General features: G+C 37.4%; 2 protein-coding genes and 2 pseudogenes across 2 annotated transcripts; 3 read left to right on the top strand and 1 right to left on the bottom strand.

Moving 5' to 3' along the window:
• The first annotated feature begins 350 nt into the window (after positions 1–350).
• Positions 351–1,279, top strand: LOC125363474 (annotated as a pseudogene).
• A 6,395-nt stretch (positions 1,280–7,674) lies between these two features.
• On the bottom strand, positions 7,675–8,556 carry LOC125348458 (annotated as a pseudogene).
• A 6,707-nt stretch (positions 8,557–15,263) lies between these two features.
• Positions 15,264–16,211, top strand: LOC125363513 (olfactory receptor 9K2). Its single transcript, XM_048362796.1, has one exon. It carries the CDS (start codon positions 15,270–15,272, stop codon positions 16,209–16,211), a length of 942 nt encoding a protein of 313 aa, XP_048218753.1. The 5' UTR covers positions 15,264–15,269.
• A 5,212-nt stretch (positions 16,212–21,423) lies between these two features.
• Positions 21,424–22,371, top strand: LOC125348448 (olfactory receptor 12-like). The gene has a single exon (XM_048341679.1). It carries the CDS (start codon positions 21,424–21,426, stop codon positions 22,369–22,371), a length of 948 nt encoding a protein of 315 aa, XP_048197636.1.
• The last annotated feature ends 747 nt before the right edge of the window (positions 22,372–23,118 follow it).

Genomic DNA, 23,118 nt, shown 5'->3' with positions numbered 1-23,118 from the left:
ATAAACTTACCGTATAAATCAAATGAAACCTTACGCAAGCATAAAGAGTATTTCTTTGGTGAAAGGCATGCGTGTTTTAATGGGAAGAGGGTGCATTCAAGAGCAATACACAGAAAGTGACCCAGGTGGGCCCCTGTGTATTGGGTGATGATGGGTAATTACAGCCATACCTCTTATCAGAGCCTACGAAAGGATATCAGGATTTATACCTAATTGAACTGGGTTGGCATTAATGACAAGACAAATCCCACTATCTTCTAGGAGGGGAAAAAAGATATTTTATGATATTGTGCTACAGAGATAAAATTCAGCTTTTAACCTTGCATTGTACCTTTTAGCAGGTTGGTGCCATGGGTGACAAGGGAGCAGGCAATCACTCAGGTGTCACTAACTTCATTCTTGTAGGCTTCCGGGTCCATCCAGAGTTCCACATTCTCCTCTTCCTCCTCTTTCTGCTGGTCTATGGCATGATCCTTTTGGGGAACATTAGCCTGATGGTCCTCATTATGACTGACTCCCAGCTGAACACACCCATGCATTTCTTCCTAAGCAACCTCTCCTTCATTGTTATCTCCTACTCTATTGTCATTGCTCCCAAAACCCTGGTCAACTTTCTATCTGAGAAAAAGACTGTCTCCTTTGTAGGTTGCATGGCTCAGCTCTTTCTCTATACCCTTTTCATCGTGATAGAGGGGTTTGTGCTAGCAACCATGGCCTATGACCACTTCAGTGTCATCTGCATTCCTCTGCTCTATACCGTCCACATGACCAGGCCCCTCTACGTTCAGCTGGTTGCTGGGTCATATTTCTGTGGCTGGCTCAGTTCCATCATCCAAGCTAACGTCACCTTCTCGGTGTCCTTCTGTGCATCCTGAGTCATTGATCATTTCTATTGTGACTCCTACCAAATTGAGAAGATCTCCTGTTCTAATATCTTCTCAAATAAGGTGGTTTCTCTGTGTCTGGTGGTTCTCATTATCTTGCCTACAATAGCTGTTATCATGGTCCTTACATGTATATCGTGTTCACCCTCTTGCGGATTCCCTCCCCCCCCCCCCCCCCCCCCCGGGAAGGGAGAAAGAAAGCCTTCTCCACCTGCAGCTCCCACCTAGGCATGGTGAGTGTACTCTGTGGGACCGTGTCCTTTGTGTACCACACACCCCCCAGCAATCCAGAACTTCGGAAAGTGGCTTCTGTGTTTTACATACTGGTCACTCCCATGTTAAACCCCATGATCTACTCCTTAAAAAACAAAGATGTCCAACAAGCTTTGAGATAAGTCCTCACATACAAGAAAGCTGTGTCCTGATTCTCTTTTCTCTGAATGTTGTCATCAAGAGAATCTGTTGATGCTTTCATCCTCATTTATGTTTAATTTGGGACTCAGGGTGAGTCCTTTTAAGCTGACTAGCTCACAAATGAATTCTTCCCAATGAAGAGTTGTGCTAATCCATTATTCACTCCCTCTTTCCTAAGAGCAGTGTTACATCAAAATGTACTGGGCTGCTACTCAAAGTCCAACCACTCCATAAAGAGAACTATTCTTTCCAGGAATATCTCCATGATAGTGGGAAGAAAGGAGGGTTTAACCTTAACCTCCCCCTCAAACCTATTGTGATTATGAGGGAACAATTGATTTGGTGAGATATTAAATTCTATACATAAACTTTTACGATTTTCAGAATAATTATCCCAAAGTAGGACATTTGCTAAATTGTCATACTTGATTCCTTTATAAAATGTACACAAAGTCATTTGCCTGTGGTTCCATAGCCCTTAAGTAAATATCATGATAAAAGATACATTTAAAAAAAAATGTGCCATCATGAGTTTAACAGAAAACTCAACTGAAATCAATGGTTCTCAGTGGTGTTTTATTGTTGTTTATTTTTAGTGTTGTTATTCATTTGTTATCACACCAAGAAAACTGAGAAACATAATGGCTGCCTAATTTTCTAAATATGAATACTTAAAACCACAAAATGAAAGCCTTTGGAATTTGTGCCCTCTTGGAGAAAACTGAGATATTTCAGCCACTTCCACCAGTAATAACTGAAATTGTGTATATGCACATACATGCTTATACATGTATGCATACCTATATGTGTGTTCATATTTTTCTATTATATATTTGACATGCAAATTATAAATATTTCTTCTTCAGAATATTTTGATTCTGCAGTTTAAGGGAAGTAATTACAGTTTTTGAAAAGTATTTTGGTTTGTATACTGGTAAAAAAAAACTTATTTGCAGATACTCTTTTTAAAATTTCAATTTCATGTAGGTTAAATCTCCAAATATGATTTTTTTAAGCAGTTAATGTTACTGAAGAATAGTGTCAAAGATTTGCTTTCATTAATTCTCCTAATTTTTGTATCATGGGCCAAAATGCAATGCTGATGGTAAGATGAACAAATGAGGAGATGTTATAAAATCTGTATGCCTACCATTTGCCCAACTGTTTTTCATGTATGTTCCCTTAATTCCCTATTCCCAGGACATACCAATACAGTCAATTAATTTTTCAAAAGCTCTCAATGGAGCTGGGTGCTGGTGGTTCATGCTTATAATCCTAGCTTCACAGGAGGCTAGGATCTGAGGATGGCAGTTCAAAGCCAGCCCTAGAAGACAAGAGATTATTAACTCTAGTTAAGTAGTAAAATGCCAGAAGTGGAGGTGTGGTTCACATGGTAGAGTGCCAGACTTGAGCAAAAGAGCCAAGCAGGAGCACACACACAAATTCCAGTACTGGCACACTCACATGCACCCCTGTCCCTCCCGAACACATAAGCTCTGAATAGTTAGGGAGGATACTACTCCTTTCCATAGTCCCATATATAGGAAAGAAGGATTCTAATAGGGAGAAATGAGGAACAGTAGAACAAAAGTACCCTAGTATTGAAGATAGTCTTAATAAAAACAATCTGCTATTGTGTGTTCAAACTAAGAAAATTATTTATTCAAAGATGACTTCAAGTCAGGCACTGGTGGCTCACTCTTGTAATCCTAGCTAATCAGGAGGCTGAGATCTGAGGACCACAGTTCAAGGCCAGCCTGGCGGGAAAGTCTGTGAGACTCTTCTCACCAATTTCCCACAAAAAAGCCAGAAATGGGGCTGTGGCTCATCTTGCAGAATGCTAACTTTGAGCACTATAGCTCAAGGACAGTACCCAGTAGCAGAGTTCAAGCCCCAGGACCTTCAAAAAAAGCAACTTCAATATTTTTTTCTTCACAGGACAAACATGTTTTTGTACTACTGTGAATGTAGTTCTAGATGTTTAAAAAGGTTTAAAAAATTCTTTCTTTACAAATATTTCCAATAAACTGTTTCACTACCTTCTTGAAAATGTTTTTTCATTTGTTGTATTTATGTGATAAAATAATCAGGTAGGTTTACTTGTTTATAAAAGACTGAAATCATGTACATAAACAAGTGGACTATATTGGAAGGGTATTGGAGAGTACTAAATGAGTAGAAAAGATGGAGAAGAGCCATGGAATTCTGTAGGAACCAAGACCTTCCAAGGAATGAAGAAGCAAGAACTGTGCTGCATTGCAACCTCTGAATTCTGAGCATTTTCACTGATTTTTTTCCCTTACAACTTTAAATCCTGATCGACAGTGGCATGTAGAACACATTTTGAGCAATGGTATGGTTCTTTACTGGGAGATTGCTCAACTCTGGTTTGTGTTCTAATAAAAAAAAGAGAGAGAGAATATTCAAAATGTCATGGTATAATTACTAAAATGGTTAAACCTCCCAAACTTGACAATATCAAATACTGAGGATGATTCAGAAAAACTGAGAATGCTCATTGATTGTATGGATAGAAAAAGCTACTGATGGCAGTTTGGTAGCTCCTTATGAGGCTCAGTACAGGCCAGTTGTATAGACAAGCACTTGTGCTACTAGAATTTACCAAACCTACTTGAAAACTTATGCGTATATGAAAACTGTACATGAATGCCTGTAAAAGGAAATCTTATTTACAATTATCCCACCCTGAGAGAATCAAAGTGCCTCTGATAAGGTGGAATGTGTTGGCACATGCCTGTAATGTGAGCTACTTGGGATGGAGATATTAGAAGGCCATAGTTGAGGAATGAACAGGCCAAAAAGTTAGTGAGTCTTCATCTCAACCAAGGTGGGGGGGAGGGGGAGGGGAGTAGGGGGAGGGGGAAGAGGGGGAGGGGGAGGGGGAGGGGGAGGAGGAGGAGCAAGAGGAGGAGGGCTAAGAGGTCAGAAAATCCTGATATGCAGTACATACCTTGAGAAAATAATTGTATAGTGTATTAGAGTGCTTGACATGCTTTCACTGAAGCATTTGCAGGAAAGCATACTTGCCTCAATAGATTTTCTCTTTCTGACCAGAAACTGTGGAACTAAGTACAAAAAGAACATTGTAGAAACATAGCTCAGTGGTTGGTAATGTTATTTCTACCAAGTACAGGTTTAGAGTCATGACAGGTTTTAAAGAAACAGCCCATGCACAGAATTTAGAAGTGAGCAAGTGTAGTGTGAACAGCCTATGTAGCAAGGATGTGCAGCCTAGCACACTAGGCTGTGGAGTTTTCTGTCTTTCCCAGGAGAGGTTTGTGAGGAACTGTTTTTGAGAGGGTCTTGACTGAGCTTGATGCTCTTGAAATAAAAAAAACAAAAACAAAAACCTCTATTTTCCTGCATTTATGAGCCAACAGAAACATTTGTACACTGCCTGTTTGAGACCCACTTTAGTACCAGAAAAATCACCGAAGGCAGACACCAAAAATTCTGTACTGTCAGATCCCAGCTTGTGACACATTAGTGACTGGAGGTCATTTCCCCTATAAGATCGGTATGTGAGGAAGCCAACAGCAGGATTGCAAAATAGCCTAGAGGAGCTGAGCCTTAAAACACTGGAGTTATAAACCATAGATTATGCAGAACTTACTACTCTAACATCTTGCTCAATCCATGTAGCTTTGACCCCATAACATCTTCCTTCCCTGCACAAAAGGCACCGGGGAATGACAAGACTATAAACCTTTTTGTGAGATTTTTCAAGGTTGGAAACCAGTAGGAGGCAAAGAAGGTGAAAAAAAGGGCAATCAATACACAAAAGAAAATAGAATAACAAAACATATTAAGATTGTTCAAAAATGTGGGGAAGGAAGAAAAGATTAGCAGAGGGAGTACATTTGATCAATGATATTAGATACATCCTGGAAATATCACCATGAAACTCCTTTTACAATTGATATATGCTTAGCAAAACAGAGAATCAAGCAGGGAGTACACTTCACAAAAGCACTGTAGACCCTGACAGGTTGTGACAACTATCATGAACCCTGTCCTTGGAGTGTGCAAAGCAAATTGCTCCAGAGTAAATCATTGCTGCAAAGCTCTGTGTTCCTCCCTGACTCACACTAGCATGCAGGGAGGGTGAAAAGAATTTCAAATAGTACCAGCCATTCATTTACACAAGGTGGCAACACAGAGGAAAGGGGGAGGGAGTAGTATCTTCAAGGCATGACTGACCTAAAAAGACACAGAAGAATCAGAATGAGTAGCAAACACCCTCTACTGTCCTCAGGGAAAAGTGGATGGCAGGGAAAAATATTAATTAATTAATTAGTTAATTTATTTATTTGTGGTCCTGGAGTTTGAACTCATTGCAAAAGCTCATTTGGCTTTTGGACTTCGTTCCTGAGTGGGAGCTCTAAAACCTATACCAAACTTTCATAAATCTTACTAATGACTTCCAAAGAGATACAAGCGGGTGAAAGGCCAAAACAATGCATGATAATTATTTTTTTAATGATCAATGAATAGTCCAATGAATTAAGGAAGATAATGCAAGATATAAAAGACTAATTTCAAAAAGAAGAGATTCTGTAGACAAACCAAACAAAAATGAGCCTAGAAATAAGGCTAGAAATGAGCTCAGTAAGACAAATATAAAAACTCAGTTGGAATCATCACCAACGAGCCACATCAAGCAGCAGAAATAATGACAGGGCTTGAGTACAAGGTTAATGGGTTATTACATAGACAACAGCAAAGAAATAAAATAGGAAAGAATTAATGAAGTATACAAGGTCGATTGGCCACTATTATATCACCAAGGTTAGAGTTGGAACAGGTAAAGGAGGAAAGCTCCACACTAAAGGCATAGAAAATCTATTCAGTGAAATCATAGCAGAAAGTTTCCCAAATCTTGGGGAAAATATGAATGAGCCAGAAACAGGAGATTTTTTACAAGAGTGGAAAGAAATGAACCAGAAATGGACCTCTTCATGGTATGTACAGTACTGTTGAACTACAAAAAGTCTAGAATAAAGAAGAAAGAAAGAATAGTAAAAGCTACACAAGAGAAAGGCCATGTAACGTTTACAGGCATGCTTATGAGAAGAGTTCTCAGCTACTACCCTAAAGGTCAAGATAGCAGACACTCTAAGATCAGTGAGGTAACAAGTATGACAAGAAATCTACTCACTACCCTACATATGTAACTGTAAACCCTCTGTACATCACCTTGACAATAAAATTAAATTAAAAAATATTTTAAAGTCACCATTGGAAAAACCATGAAAAAATAAACTAAAAGCAATGTCAATCTTGAGTACTGTCCAGAAAAGTTATTGTTCAGAGTTGAAGGAGAAATGAAGACCTTCCAAGATAAGCATAAATGAACAAAATTTATGACAATGAATCTAGCATTGTGGGAGCTTCTTCAAGGAATCCTATGCTACAAATATAAAATAAAGTAAAAGACAATAATTAGAGCACATGAAAAAAATAGTCTACAGTGCAATAGCAGAAAAGTTGAGAATTAGGTCATAGGCAAATATTATCAAATTGGCTAAGGAAAACATCAGAATGTTAGTCACAATTATTATATAAAGATTTACTTTCTCTCTCCCTCCCCCTCTCTCTGTGTGTGTGTGTGTGTGTGTGTGTGTGTGTGTGTGTGTGTGTGTGTGTGTGTGTGTGTGTGCTGGTCCAGGGGCTTGGACTAAGGGCCTTAGCACACAGTCCCTGAGCTTTTTTTGCTAAAGGCTAGTGCTCTACCACTTGAGTCACAACTCCACTTCCAGCTTTTTGGTAGTTAATTGGAGATGTGTCTAACATATTTTCCAGCCCAGGCTGGCTTCAAACTATGATTCTTAGATCTCAGCTTCCTGAGTAGCTAGGATTACAAATGTGAGAAACTAGTACTCACATCCAGAAATGCTTCTTGAATGATCTATTTGGGATTATACTGGCATGTTTCCAGAATCTGAACTGGAATATCTGATAAACAAGAAATAAACATTTTATAAGAATTTACACAAAAACATTCTATGTAACCTTTATTGTTCTCTTTGCCACTATCACAATTCCAGACACAAAGATAATATAATTTCAATGATTATACAGTATCTTTTAACAACTTCTTAATCAGGGCAAGTTAAAATGAAACTATAATTACCATATCATAAAACAAGGTAATATGTACTTTCATGCACTTCAAGATAGTACACTAATGGCCTGTGTACTTACATTATTAAAACAACATTTGCATAAGTTAAAATATTTAATTAATCATATACATATATGTGACATATCTGCTACATAATGACTTCATATATATCACTAGAGGACCATTTCCCACATATGATTCTTTCCACCGCATCTTTCCCATCTCTGTTCCTCAGACGTAGATCAGAGGGTTCAGCATTGGTATTGTAAATGTGTAGAACACAGCTACAATCTTGCCTTGCCCTGGAGGAGACAGAGTCCCAGGCTGGGAATACATGAAGAAGATGGTTCCATAGAAGATGCTCACCACAGCTATGTGGGAGCCACAGGTGGAGAAGGTCTTTCTCCTGCCATGGGTGGAGGAGATCTTCAGGACAGTGGACAGGATGCACCCATTAGACACCACAATAACTGTGGTGGTGGAGATGATGAGAACAGAGAGAATGAACAGCACCATCTCATTCACAAAGGTGTCAGCACATGAGATCTCCATCAGGGCAGAGACATCACAGAAGAAGTGGTCCAGTCTGTTTCCCCGACAGAAATGCAAAGTGAGAGCAAAACTTGTATGTATGGCAGAATTGATTAATCCACAGACATATGATCCAGTTACCAGCTGAACACAGACTTTCTGGGACATGTTGACATGATAAAGGAGAGGAGAGCAAATGGCTGAGAAGCGATCAAATGCCATTACAGACAGAAGAAAGGCTTCAGTGGTGGCAAATAAAGCAAAGAAGAAAAACTGAGCCAAACAGTCATTATATGAAATTTTCTTTTCACTACTCAAGAAGTTGACTAGGGTTTGGGGTGCAATGACTGTGGAATAGCATAGATCCAGACAGGACAAGTTTCTCAGGAAGAAGTACATAGGTGTTTGTAGCTTGGAGTCCATGGAAATGACCAGTATCATGCTGAAATTGCCCACTACAATAGCCATGTAGATGACCAAGAAGACAAAGAACAAGAGGATCTGGGGCTTGAGAGCAGTTCTGAATCCCAGCAGAATGAACTCACTGACCTCTCAGTAATTTTTATTCAGGGTACTGTTCATAACTGGTGTATAGGAAGAGATGGAGGAATAGGAAACAATGGAAGGGATTTTGATTAGAGTACTAATTTTGGTAACAACACTGGGGAACCATCTTGGAAGGAATGTGATTTGATACCATTTCCACTACATTGTGAAGAGCACTAAGGATTAAAATTTCCGTAGCCTAGGAGCAGTTCTAATTCCCAGCAGGATGATCTCAGTGATCTCAAGAGGCATTTGTTTTTGCTTTGGTTTTATGATTTCATCACCAGCTAATTGCTATTAACAGCCACCTCCTTCAGTGCAAGGTGAAATACAGACATTGCACTCTATTCTGGATGATATAACCTACTGACTATATAACATGAAGTAACACAAACTTCAGAATTTTTGAATGACAATTGAATTCGACTGATGATCTTAGTTTATTTTATGACCTGTTTAATTTTGTAATTTATAGTTATAGAAGATTAACACATGACATTACATGCAAGAAAAATCTTTCAGATCTTTACTAAACGTTATATCTTCACATCTCAACTTTATATTGTTTTTTCTTTATTATTCTCTCTACAGTGACATAAATTCTCTGTTACACAATTTATCTGCTAAAAGAGTTGTGTTTCTTCTTTTTATTTTCTACAGTGTAATCAGACTTTTATCTTTCTTCCTTCCTCCATACTTTTCTTTTGTCTTCCTTCCTACCTTCCTTCTTTATCTCTTTTTGAACACAGGAAATGCAAATGGAGATTTCTGTAAACTTGAGCAGAGACACATTATTCCTTTTAAGAAGTATGATCTGAACAATGAGGAAATATAATTCTTGTTGCAGAAAAACTTTTAATGAAACAAAAGTTTGGTTTATCCTTTTCTATTTTTGCTTCTTCAAAGATATATGTGAGTCCAAATGTTTCAGTGTGTCTGAGGTAAGAAATCATTATCATTACCAAGAACACTAAAATCAATTGGTTAATATATCTGCTCACTTACATTACTCTATAAATTTGAGAACAACTAGAATTCTTACGGAAAAGGATTGTATGGTCAGTTCAAGTAGAGCCTTGAAAGATGTAGTGCCCAGTATGTGGTATAAGTGAGCTGTGAGAAGAGAAAGTTTCTTGGGATGCTTAGAAGAATGAAGATTCTGAAGCTGTATATATAATATTCTGTACATGTTCATTTTATTTATTTATTTATTATTGTATTTATTATTTTATTGTAAAGGTGTACAGTGTCATTTAATTCTAGCATTTCTTCATTAATTTTGTTTAACCTGGAGACCTTTCTGTTACTTTAAGGTATGGAATTTACTCAATATCTTTATGGTGTGTCTACTGAGACTTTCTTTCTAGTAGTTTATGATGTTTTCTTGGTTGTTTGTTTTGCTTTTTTGGTATTTTGTCAGTTGTGGGGCTTAAACTCAGGGCCTGGGCACTGTCCCCAAGCCTTTGTGTGCTCAACGCTAGTGCTCTAATACTTGGGCCACAGCACTACTTCTGGCTTTTGTGTGATTTATTGAAGATACGAATCTCATGGGGACTTTGCTGCCTGGGCTGTCTTTGAACTGAGATCCTCAGATCTCAGCCTTCTGAATAGCTAATATTACAGGCATGAGCCACTAGACCCTGTGTAGTTTATGGAGTTTATTCTTTTTGATATGAGTATAGCATTTGTTAATCTTTCCCCATCATTTCCTCCTCTTCACTTGTCCTAACCTCTGAAAAAAAGCACCATTCTACACCCAATTTCAATAAGATCAGCTTTTAGACTCCACAAATGAGTAAGTTCCAGCATGCTCTGGCACAGCAGAGTGATTATAAATAACACAATGTATGATATAAATGTTTTATATATGTGATATTATATATTACATATATGTATGCATCTATATGTCATCTGTCTGTCTTCTATCTATCTATCTATCTATCTATCTCTCATAAATGGAGCAAGAAGGAATGCATTTAAATGGTTTGGCCATAAAGAAATGATAAACATCTGAAGAAACACATGGTTTGAACATTGCCTACTGAATACACATGTCAATGGCGCCCCACATGTATACTAGTTTTTGCCCATTACTATGAACAAAATAGGATATCCTCTGATGCTCTGATGCTCTGAGTTCACTTGTGGTATAAGACATTCTATGCAAATGATGATTACTTCCTTGTAGAAAAAATCAGAGTTCTGGTTTCTGTCAATTGGTGGAAAGGTAAGTTTTATATACACTTTTTCTTTGAAAACCATCTGATATGTACAAGGTCTCAGAAAGACTGTGAATTTTATGAATGTAATGAAGTGACTGTTTACCTAGGAGGTAGCATCTATTTCATCTACCATGCCCTGGGGTTGAGGGAAGTGCTCTGATACTACATGAAAGTTGTATTCATTATCTGTGGCTCCAAGTCAAAAGTACACCAAAGTCAAAAGTAAACTTTATGAACAAGTGACTTCCCCTTCAACTGGAATAACAGGTCTGAGCCACACACCCAAGCATTGGTGGAGATGGTGTCCTACAAAGTTTTATGCCCAGAGTGTCTGGCCTCAAGTTGTGATCCCCTGATCTCTACCTCCCTCGTCACTAGGATCTCAGGTTTGAGTCATTGCATTCAACTCTATTCTATTTCTTATTCACAATTTGCATTAACAGAACATATGTAAAATATTCAGGGAAAGTTATGGGGAGATAGAATTCCAGAGAAAGAAAGAAAGAAATTAACTTTATGAACAGGATCAAAAATATCTCTATAATAATACTTTGAAATACAATATTTCTTTCTAGGTTGATTTGTACTTACTTTGATATAATTCAAATGGAAGCTTTTCATGTTCTAAGTTTAGGTTAAATTGAGTCCTGGCTCAGGTGGCATATACTTGTAATCCTAGTTACTCAGGAGGCTAAGGTCTGAGGATGGTGGTTTGAAGCCAGCCTGGGCAAGAAAGTCCATGAGACTCTTATTTCCAATAAATTACAAAAAAAAAAAAAAAAAAAAGAACCTAAACAGAAGAAGAAGAAGCCAGAAGTGGAGCTGTGGTTCAAGTGGTAGGGTGCTAGCGTTCAGCAAAAAATGCTCAGGGACCATGCCTAAGTCCTGAGTTCAAGCCTTAGGACTGGCAAAAAAAAAAAAAAAAATTCTCATGGTCAATCCCAAAGGATTTATACAAGGGAAGAAAAAAATCTTGTGTGCACTTAATTTGCACTATAATTTTTTAAAATCCAGATCCTCTGTGGTCTTCCTGGACTTGTTCCTAGAAGCTCATTGTCTTCATAATTGACTTAGTTTTCCTAATCCCAGAGCTGGTGTGTCTCCCAAAAGGTGAGGATAATCTCAATGTTGCAATTACTTGAAAAAACTTACACAGTTGTGTCAAATGCAGAGCCCTTATGAAAATCTGGTAATTCAGCAGATCATTAGAGACTCAAGGTGCTGAGGCGCCTTTACTTTCACATCCACTGCAAGTTGTTCTTCTTTAAATCATAGGAGCATCTAATCATGCATGGCACAGAATAGTCTTCTTTTTGATTCATTCTGTACTACAGAATACCCGAAGTAGTTCCATTTGGACAGAGATTATTTATAAAAATTCACCCTGACTGTTCTCTGAAAAAGACTACAGAATTCTTCAAGAAATCAACTACTAAAGGAAAAAACAACTTAAAAAAAAATAGAACAATGAGGAATATAGGTTGGATCTCTATGGGAAGATCCTAAAACTGAAACATAATGTGTTTGGGGAGGAAAGGATTCAATTTATCTAAGAATGATACTTTTTTGGTACATGTACTTATCAGCTACTCATTAATTAAATTTTTATTTACCCTTTCTAGAACTAAAATGAAAAAAAAAGAGAGAAACATTGGGATTTGATGGGTTGATTTTTCACAGAATCTGATAAAGCATCAAACAACACCAGGTAAAAATAGCATAAAAATTTGAGATTTGAACAAATAGTATGTCACCAGCTGTTTTGTTGTCTATGCTGGGATACACTTTCTTTTCCAGGCATAATGTCTTCTGCCAATAATTTATTAATGTTTATTGTGTGACAAATTCCATCACTTTTATGTAAACTGTAAATATGTTCTGGTGTAGTATTGCTTGCCAAATTTAGAGTCTTATGCAGAAACTATATGAGAAAGAAATAAGTTGAGTTTGATGTTAAGGAAGTATTATCACCAGAGGAATAGTGGATATTTAGTATTAATTTTAAAATACAATGCTGGAATGAATTTGATAAGAATAACTCTTGAAAACTGAAACAATCTCTGCCCTTGACTCTAGGCACTATTAAATAAACATGAATCCAATGTACTTTTTTTTAAATGTTGCTTCATAGTTAAGGGCCGGTGGCTCATGTCTGTAATCTTTAGCTACTCATAAGGCTGAGACTTGAAGGACTACAGTTCACAGCCAGCTCATGCAACAGATTCATTGAGACTCTACTTCCAATTAATTAGCAAAAATTCTGAACTGGAGGCATGGCTCAACTGGAGTCTCTACCATTAGCAAGAAAACCAACTGTGAGCAAGAGACCTGGAGTTCAAGCTCCAGGACCAACACAAAATAAGAAAGGATGTTACTTTTATTTAGCCAGTGAACATTTTATTTTCAGCTTTTAACACATTCTTGGGCAATGATAACACACTGTCATTTTTCTACACCAACTTTTTCTAAGTCAAAATTTTCATGTCTCTCAGATTTATTTATTACCTTTGAATTTTGAAAAGTTCCTCTGATTCTTTGTCATCTTAGAATGGTTTATCTTAAAAGCTTGTTAACATATTATTAATTTTCAAACTAGCATGGATTATTTTTCTGTGGAAGTGAACACTGCAAAAACGTAATAAGAATGGCTACGTGTATTGAATACTTTTCAATAGCTGGTGCCCTAATTTAACTACATATGTTATTGTATGTCCAGAAGAAACACTTCGACTACACAGTCCATATCCCTGCTTTTTTTATAAGGACACAGTGGCATAGAGAGCAGTCAGAACTGGTCCCAGCTTTCATTTAGGAAGCTAGAGAAACAGAACTAAAACCAATGTCTCTCTCCACATAAATCCCACACTCTTATGCTTGTCTCTGCTTCTGCATACATAGCTATCATTAAACTATTACCTTACAATAGATATTTATTGACTAATTACCATTTTCTTAACACAGAGTGCTATCTTGACAATATATGGGGAATGAATTCCATGTGGTTTTAAGGAAGTTATAGTCATGTGAAACATAACTGATATTTAATATTAACCTTAAAATACAGTGATTGTAGCTACTCTCTGTGAAAGAGATGTATGGACCCATGTTGGAGAATTAGGGAATTTATATTAAAGGTTAAAGAAATGTTAAGCTACAAGTAGAAGTAAGACAATCAAAGGAATGCAAAGTAGGCTTAATCAAAGAACGATACCATGCAGTAATAAATCAAAAAGAATGACTAGAAACATAGATTATAGACCCACATGTTTTTACTTAAAATTCCAATTGTGACTCTAGTTTTCATTTCTCCATATTTCCTCAGTAAACATGAGAATGTAATAGAACCCATACCATGTACCTGTAGTATAGATTAAATGAGCCAATATGAAAGGATTTAGCAAAGTACTGGCAGATTTTAAAAAATACCACCTAAATGCTTATTCTACATTGCCCATACTAAACCATATATAGTCATGATGGAAAAGAAAGAGAAGACAACATTGTTAATTCAAAAGGTTCATAAGCTCCTTGAAATGTCTAAGAAAATAATTAGTTAATGTGGTTACAAAGTCTTTTTTAGGGCAAATAAAAATGCAATCAAAGTCCAGAATGCAAATCAAAGTCCTTTTCTTCAGGGCCTGCGTGTGTGTGTGTGTGTGTGTGTGTGTGTGTGTGTGTGTGTGTGTGTGTGTCTGTGTGTGTCTGTGTCTGTGTCTGTGTCTGTGTGTCTCTGTGTGAAGTCCAGAGGCTTGAATTCAGGGAATGGACACTGTCTCTGAGCTTTTGTGCTCAAGGCTAGCACCCTACCATTTCTGCATTCTTGATGGTTAAAGATAAGTGTCTCAGAGATTATTCTGTCTGGGCTGGCTTTGAACTGTGATCCTCAAATCACAGCATCCTGAGTAGGTAAGATGATAGGCATGAGCCAACAGCACCTGGCAGTGCCTATTTTTAAAGTAACTCTTTTAAGGACCTCTTCTTAAGGAAATTAAACCCTGTGGTTAAGAGCATAGGAGAATTTTCTTTATTAAAATTTTTATAGTACTTCTTGGAGAGAAATTTGAGAATATAAATACAAGTCTTCAAGTTTTACTAAGCTTAAGTACTGAAGCCCTGAACTTTTCTAAATCTAGACTATATAAATTGTATCCTGAATGCCAATTATTATTAAATTGTGTTCTCTTCCAGTTCATGTTTTTATGGTGTTGAATTATTGTATAGAGTTGGGAGGGAGTACAAATGAGTGTTGTTGAAAATGTGAAAAGCATTTTGGTTGAGAGCAAGACATTGGAAGCATGGAGTGGGGGAAAGGCCTAATTTTTACTGCTTCTAGGAATCAAGAAATTAAAATAACAAACATTGAGTATCACGACCCACATATCGAATTGCATTTATGTCATGTAATTTCTATGAGGTTGATATGAATTAGCTTCCTAAGTCTGAATATTATGGAAAAGTGTTAGTCATGCCAGGATCAATACATTCATTTCTTTATTTTTGCCTTATGCTTTTTGTCAGGTGTCTTCCATGGGTGACAGGGAAACAAGTAATCACTCAGAAATGACTGGCTTCGTTCTCATAGGCTTCAGGGTTGGCTCTGAGCTCCACCTTCTCCTCTTCCTGCTCTTTGTGCTTATCTATGCCATGATCCTCTTGGGGAATGTTGGAATGATGACTCTTATTCTGAGCGACCCCCGTCTGAACACACCCATGTATTTCTTCCTAGGCAACCTCTCCTTTATTGACCTCTTCTATTCTTCTGTCATTGCACCCAAGGCAATAACCAATTTTTGGTCCAAGAGCAAGTCCATCTCCTTTGCAGGCTGTGTGGCCCAGCTGTTTCTCTTTGCACTCTTCATTGTGACCGAGGGATTCCTCCTGGCGGCTATGGCGTACGACCGCTTCATCGCCATCTGCAACCCACTCCTCTATTCCGTCCAGATGTCCACGCGTCTCTGTGCACGGCTGGTGGCGGGCTCCTATTTCTGTGGCTGCATCAGCTCTGTTCTTCAGACCAGCATGACATTCAGTTTATCCTTTTGTGCTTCTCGGGCCATTGATCATTTTTACTGTGATACTCGCCCCCTGCAGAGATTATCTTGTTCGGACCTCTTTGTCTCTAAAGTGGTCTCGTTTTCCCTCTCCGGCCTCATTATTTTGCCTACTATTTTTGTGATTGTTGTCTCTTACATGTACATCGTGTCCACGGTTCTGAAGATGCGCTCCACGGAGGGGCGTAAGAAAGCCTTCTCTACCTGCAGCTCTCACCTGGGGGTGGTGGGCGTGCTGTACGGCGCTGTCTTCTTCATGTATCTCACACCTGACAGGTACCCTGAACTCAGCAAAGTAGCCTCCCTGTGTTACTCTCTTGTCACGCCGATGCTCAACCCTCTGATTTACTCTCTAAGAAACAAAGACGTCAAGGAAGCTATCAGAAAACTGTTAGAGAAGAAGAAGATGATTCTTTGACTGTCAAGCTGCACTATCCTTGTGTGTCTATTTCACACCTCGTGTGCTCACTGATGACTTACTCACTTGACTATTATATTTTAAAAAAATACTACTGGAAGCTTTGTCTATGTTCATGTATTCTTTTGTGTTTTTTTTTTGTTTTTTGTTTTTTTTTTTTGTTTTGGCCAGTCCTGGGCCTTGGACTCAGGGCCTGAGCACTGTCCCTGGCTTCTTCCCGCTCAAGGCTAGCACTCTGCCACGTGAGCCACAGCGCCGCTTCTGGCCGTTTTTTCTGTATATGTGGTGCTGGGGAATCGAACCTAGGGCCTCGTGTATCCGAGGCAGGCACTCTTGCCACTAGGCTATATCCCCAGCCCTATGTTCATGTATTCTTACCCAGTGTTATTTTTTTATTCTCTTTAAGACATCATTAATCCTGAATATTCTGGATGTGGGAGATGTCCTTGGGCCCTGACAACATTTTAATGGTGATCTCCTCCACTGACCCCCCAAATCATCATATTTCATAGGAGCAATGTATATGGCATATACTGGATATTTTCATTCATATGGCACTAAATGGTACTTTGTCTAGCACTCATCACTCTTGGATTGCCATTCTCTTCTATATGTAATCACTCATAATCAACAAATAATCAGATTATTTTTAAATAAAATGGTCTTTTGTATTTGGCAACATGATTCTCAGGTTATCTAGTTATCCAATGTCACCTTGGTAACTTGTTCTATATGTGGTATTTGAAGGGAAAATAATCATAAGGAGAAAAACATCATCAGTAACCTTCACTATGTATAACCACTTAGAAAGTTGTACCTGGAGTTTGCCAGGTGCTATGGCATTTTCTTAGACATTACCCGTTAACAATACCAGTCATTGGAAACTCATTCAAAGAACTAAAGTGGAAGGCAGAGAAATACAGATGTTCCCAGGTGCTTATTCAATCAATCTGGAGCTTCCATGTTTATTCTTGTGTCAATTACACCTGAGAAATGTTTGATAAAGGTATAGAAGTAAAGGAGTCATCAAAACAGTGTGATCTGAAATATAACCCTCAGTTCCTCTGTATATATATGTATATGTATTTTTTCTTGGAATACTCCAAATATTCCGTATTGTGGTAAGAGTAGGGATCAATAACTACTCATTGAGGAGTTTATAATTAGGTGAGACAACATCTTCCAAATTAGCATGACTGTAATCAGGTGAGTTCTTCTTTGGATACGTGTAAGTAAGACATAGAAAGAATGAGGCTAAGCCAGGTGCCAGTGGCTCATGTCTGTAATTCTAGCTATTCAGAAGGCTGAAATCTTAAGATAGCCAAGTTTAAAGCCAGCCAGGGAAGGAAAGTCTTGAAGACTCTTATCTCCAATAATTTACCAAAAACAAAACAAAAAAAAAAACACTAAAAGCTGAGCTGTGACTCAAGTGGTAGAGCATAAGCCTTGAACAAAAGAAGCTCAGGGACATTGCCCAGGCCCTGAGTTCAAGTCCCAGGACACATTTTTTTTTTTTAAGGAATAATGTTGGGGTGGTGGTGTATTGCTCCAGTGGACCATATTACTTTTATGGGAGGGTCATGTACACAGATAATGAAAAAGGAGCAGGTAGTATGTAATAAACTGATTAATAAAGCAACAGTGAACAAAAGGAAGTGTATTGTTCACAGTTTTGGAGTTGAATGAGCTTAATGGTGGCAATAGAGAATATTCCACACATTTACAATGTATTCCAATCAGCTTCACCACCTCTATTACTATTCCTTCCCCACTACCTCAAACAATTTCAACAGCCTTCAACAATTTCTATTTCCACAGTTGCAAATAATATATTTTGACCTTTTTCAACCTCCTTCACCCTCCCTATTAGTTTAATCTCACTCTCTGTCCTCACTCATAGACAGAGGCTATTTCTCCTTCTCTACCCTATATCTCTGTTAATCTGCAGCTCCTTATATTATTCATGTTTTGCAGTAAAACACCTTAATCATGTCAGTGGAACTGAGAAACTTCATGTAAGATAACCTCATGTGGAAATTTGAAATACACTAGATCAGCAGATATCTGAGAAATACATCACAAACATGAGTTGTATGAGTTTTCTTCAAATCATCCTGCCTACTAGCTCTGTTTGTTCCAATAAAACATGGAAGTTATTTCCAGCAAAATGTTTGCTCATATACTATCTTATTTGTGGATTCCACTATAGAACAAATCACTCTCCTTACTAGCGAGTTTTGCAGTGTCTTGACAGTCAATTTGTGCAGGATAAATTAAAACTCTCACACTAGAAACTGAACTGAAAGACAGTGTAACAAAATGCTAAAGATTCTATAATTGTGGAAAGTCTTGAAAATGTTTCTGTAAGCGTTTCTCTTTCCTCAGATATTACTTGAAGAATCTTTGTGTATTTTAGAGTACGGGCCAACAAAATTTAAGCTTTGACACTTAATAACCATTTTGAGCTGTCTTATGGCGATTTCCATATTACAAAATCCCAAAGATACAAGAGTTGAGGACTTATGAAGAAGATCCATTCGTTCTTTTTTAATATTCACCATGAGGAGATTTCTGGTTTGAATTTAGGAACCTGAAGGAGTCTGAGAATCACTTTGATTCTCACACTTAGAGAAACTCCCAGGCTTCTACAATTTTCTTTTTTACTGCCATTTCTTCCTATACTTTAATTCAAAGATGACAGAATGCCTGTGCATCTAGCTGTCCTCTGTACTCCTCCAATAACCAGTGTTTTACTCCAGTTATTTTATTCACTGTTAATTTTCCTCCAATGTGTCTACAGTAACAGCAAGAAAAATATTTCTAAAATAATAAAAGATATAATACATTCCCATGAAATGACTGGAGAGTGCTCTGTGTAAATGAAATATAAAACAGCACTAAGCACTTATCCAACAGTATCTGTTTTACTAGTTTGTTCTGTGTAAAACATTCGTTAGCCAGTCCTTCATGGATCCCTTTTAAATTTCCAATGGTTTGGTAAATTTGTCAATTAATAAATTCTCCTCTTCTTTGTGCATTATCACACAATATATTTTACTGATAACGGTCCCCTTTAGTCCCCAGTGAATAGCTTTACTTGTGGAGGGAATGACACCATTTTTATCTCCCTCCCCCAGAGAGAATTTCTCTCAGGATTCATCTCAGGATTTTCTTTTAGTTGAACAATAAACTAGCTCATGAAACCAAAATACAGTGAGTAAGCACGGTACTGAGATATGATGTACTTCATTTCTACTGGTTTTTTACCTGTGTTATCCAATTTGAGTCATGATCCGATGAGTAAGGAAATAGTCTCTGTTAAGGAAAAAGTTACCTTAAACAAAGGTTTGATTCTTTTCATATTTTAGTCTCTTTATGGGTATAGTTGAAATCACACATGGTTTCATTTACTAAGGAAAGGCATAATCATTCCTTAGAATAACCAGTACTTCCATTTTTTTAAATCTATGTACTGCTTCTTTTTAGATAGTATTTGTTACATTTCTTAACTTTGTTTCAATATTTCTGTTGAAAAGGGGGGGTTGATTATGTAAAATGCTGATTTAAAGAAAACGTACTTTGTAGTTAATATACAAGTTCAAAGCTTATTTTGACCAATCCTCTGTATTTGTGAAAATTAATCAATCAGTATTTCTCTATTCTTTTCAAGAGTGTTGGCTATAATACCCTACATAGTGTGATTCTAGAAGAATTCCAAATTCCAAATTCTTACCTACCTTAACATATGAACAAAATTTTTATCGTAGAAATGACCACTTTTGATTTTTGTTACTATATTTGTAATTTAGTCACTACAGTGATATAATTTAATTAGAAATCCATAATTAGAATTGATATAGTCATATAGTTACAAGACATTGTGAGCACATGTGATTTAATTTATTATACTTTCTCAATTAAGAGAGATGGACACAAGAAATAAGTATGCTTCTCTATTTCATAATTCTACATAAATACCTTAAATTTGTGTTTCCTAAATCATAAAAATCTCTTTCACAACCATACAATATACTGAGTGTGCCTGAAGTTGTCTGTTCTCAGGAGCTAATTAAGGCCATTCTGGTTAGTACTGAGACTGAAGAAGAAAATTCTCTCTTATCTATGATTCTACTGTCTTTTAATTAATATTTCATAGTGGTATAAAATGTCATTAACCTAAAATAAATATAATTGATGCTAGTTTAAGTACATATTTCTTGCATGAAATTTTTAATTTGTAATTACCTCAGGTTATCATGTGGACCTTCTAATTTCCATATGCTTATACCCTTGTGTTTGTGGTTAGGTTTCTTTATAAAATGAAAGAAATACATCTATATAAGATTTTAGCAATATCAAATTACATTCCTTTCCTACAATGTGTCAATTGATACTAATAAAAATGTGAATGAAAACTAAATAAAAATGCTTGAACAATTAAGGGCGGTATTGGGAGAAAAGGAAATATAGAAAATTAACATGGACTAAATAAAATAGAAAGGAAGGGAGCCAAGAAATAAAGAAGGAAGGAAGGAAGGAAGGAAGGAAGGAAGGAAGGAAGGAAGGAAGGAAGGAAGGAAGGAAGGAAGGAAGGGGAGGAAGGAAGGGAAGAAGGAAGAGAAAATCCTTCTCTTGACTACAAATATTGTCCTGAAATCTCCCGTTCTCTAAAGCACAGTTTGAGGATCACTTTGTGTTGATTTCAAATAATCATAACTGAAATGGCTTACCAATCATATTGAACTCATCACTAAAGTATTTCAAAATTACCAGCATCAGAGGGGTGGGGCCAAGGGGAGGGAGTACATGAATGGAGTAGAAGTGAGGAGAATACAGGCATGAAATCCAATACATATCCTACAAAATGAAGAAAATTGGGAGAAGGGGTAGGATTAGGCGAGATGGGGAGAAAGATGAAGGGATGACATTGATCAGATGCAATGTATTCATAAACATCTAGGTTGAATAGAAAATCCTTTGTACTACTACTTAAAGGCCATATATATATATGTATATATATATATGAAAATAAACCTTTTTGTTCAGTTGTGCTTTATAAACATTGGAACCAATATGACCAGTACACTGAATTTTCTCCCATGTTGTTATTGTTTTGTTGTTGTTGTTAATTTGTTTGTTTACAAAAACAATTATTGTTATCACTCATTTCTTGCATTTTTACCATTTTCCCAGTTCTACCTAAACAACGGCTATGTGGAGTGATTTGAATAAGAATTACTCAGAGATTACTGAGTTTATTCTGCTGGGATTTAGAACTGCTCCCAAGCTCCAGATCCTCTTGTTCTTTGTCTTCTTAGTCATCTACGTAGCCATTGTGGTGGGCAATGTCAGCATGGTGCTGGTCATTTCTAGGGACTACAAGCTGCAAACACCTATGTACTTCTTCCTGAGAAATTTGTCCTATCTGGATCTCTGCTATTCCACAGTCATTGCTCCCAAAACCCTAGCCAACTTTTTGAGTACTGAAAAGAAAATTTCCTACAATGGTTGTGCTACTCAATTTTTCTTTTTTGCTCTGTTTGTCACTACGGAAGGTTTCCTTCTGTCTGTAATGGCATTTGATCGCTTCTCAGCCATTTGCTCTCCTCTCCTTTACCCTATAAACATGTCCCAGAAAGTCTGTGTTCAGTTGGTAACTGGATCCTACATTGGTGGGTGCATCAACTCCATGGTACAGACTGGTTTCACTTTCAGCTTGAGTTTCTGTGGGGAAAACAGACTGGACCACTTCTTCTGTGATGTTCCAGCCCTGATCAAGCTCTCATGTGCTGACACCTTTGTGAATGAGATTGTGCTGTTCATTCTCTCTGCTTTCATCATCATCTCCACCATCACAGTCATCGTGGTGTCTTATGGGTACATCCTGTCCACTGTCCTGAAGATCCCCTCTACCCATGGCAGGAGAAAGACCTTCTCCACCTGTGGCTCCCACATAGCCGTGGTGAGCATCTTCTACGGAACTGTCTTCTTCATGTATGCCCAGCCTGGGGCCCTGTCCTCACCAGAACAAAGCAAGATTGTAGCTGTGTTCTACACACTTATAATACCAATGCTGAACCCTCTGATCTACAGTCTGAGGAACAGAGATGTAAAAGATGCTGTGAAAAGAGTCATATGTGGGAAATGGTCCTCTCAGTGATATTTGAAATGCCATTGTGTTGTGAAAAATGTTTGTATGTAAGAGCTCTACTCTAGTTCCTATGAAGTTATAGGAGGACCAAGATTTTTATCTGTGGTAACAAATATAATTTTCTCATTTTTATGAAATAAGAATTCTAATGATATGGATGTACACATCATTATTTACCTTCATAGCAGATGTATCCTCAGTTTATGATATAGTAACTATAATTACTGTTAGAATTAATTTCAGAAAGAACTAATGAAATAATTATTTTATTTGGGGTCAAGAGAACCAGCCCTGGGGTTTGAACTGAGGGTTGTGTACTGTTCCTGAGCTTTTGTGTACAAGGCTAGCTCTCTACCACTAAAGCTCTGGATCCTTTTCTGGCTTTTTGGTGGGTAATTGGAAATTAAGGACCTCATGGACTTTCTGCCCAGACTGGCTTCACATTGAACTGCGGCCCTCACATCTCAGCTTCCTGAGTATCTAGGTTTACAGTCATGAGATACCTGTACTCGGCTAAAATACTGCTTCTTAAATGACATTACTTATTACATAAAGCCCTATCTCCATGTGTAATCTGTATCTTTTTAACACACTTGAAATGCACTATATTTGTGGCAAATTGCAAGGAGAGTGATGATGTAGAACACTTCTGAATTAAAGCACAGGTTTCCATTGTTTCTAGACCTTCTCACACTGTGAAAAAACACACGTTTATGGCAGACTCACAGTGTACTGTACATGAGGCAAATTCATGTT

The sequence above is a fragment of the Perognathus longimembris genome, chromosome 1, assembly GCF_023159225.1.
Source record: "Perognathus longimembris pacificus isolate PPM17 chromosome 1, ASM2315922v1, whole genome shotgun sequence".
Lineage (NCBI taxonomy): Eukaryota > Metazoa > Chordata > Mammalia > Rodentia > Heteromyidae > Perognathus > Perognathus longimembris.
The sequence above is the reverse complement of the archived record's forward strand: the minus strand, read 5'-3'. Positions and strand labels throughout refer to the sequence as shown.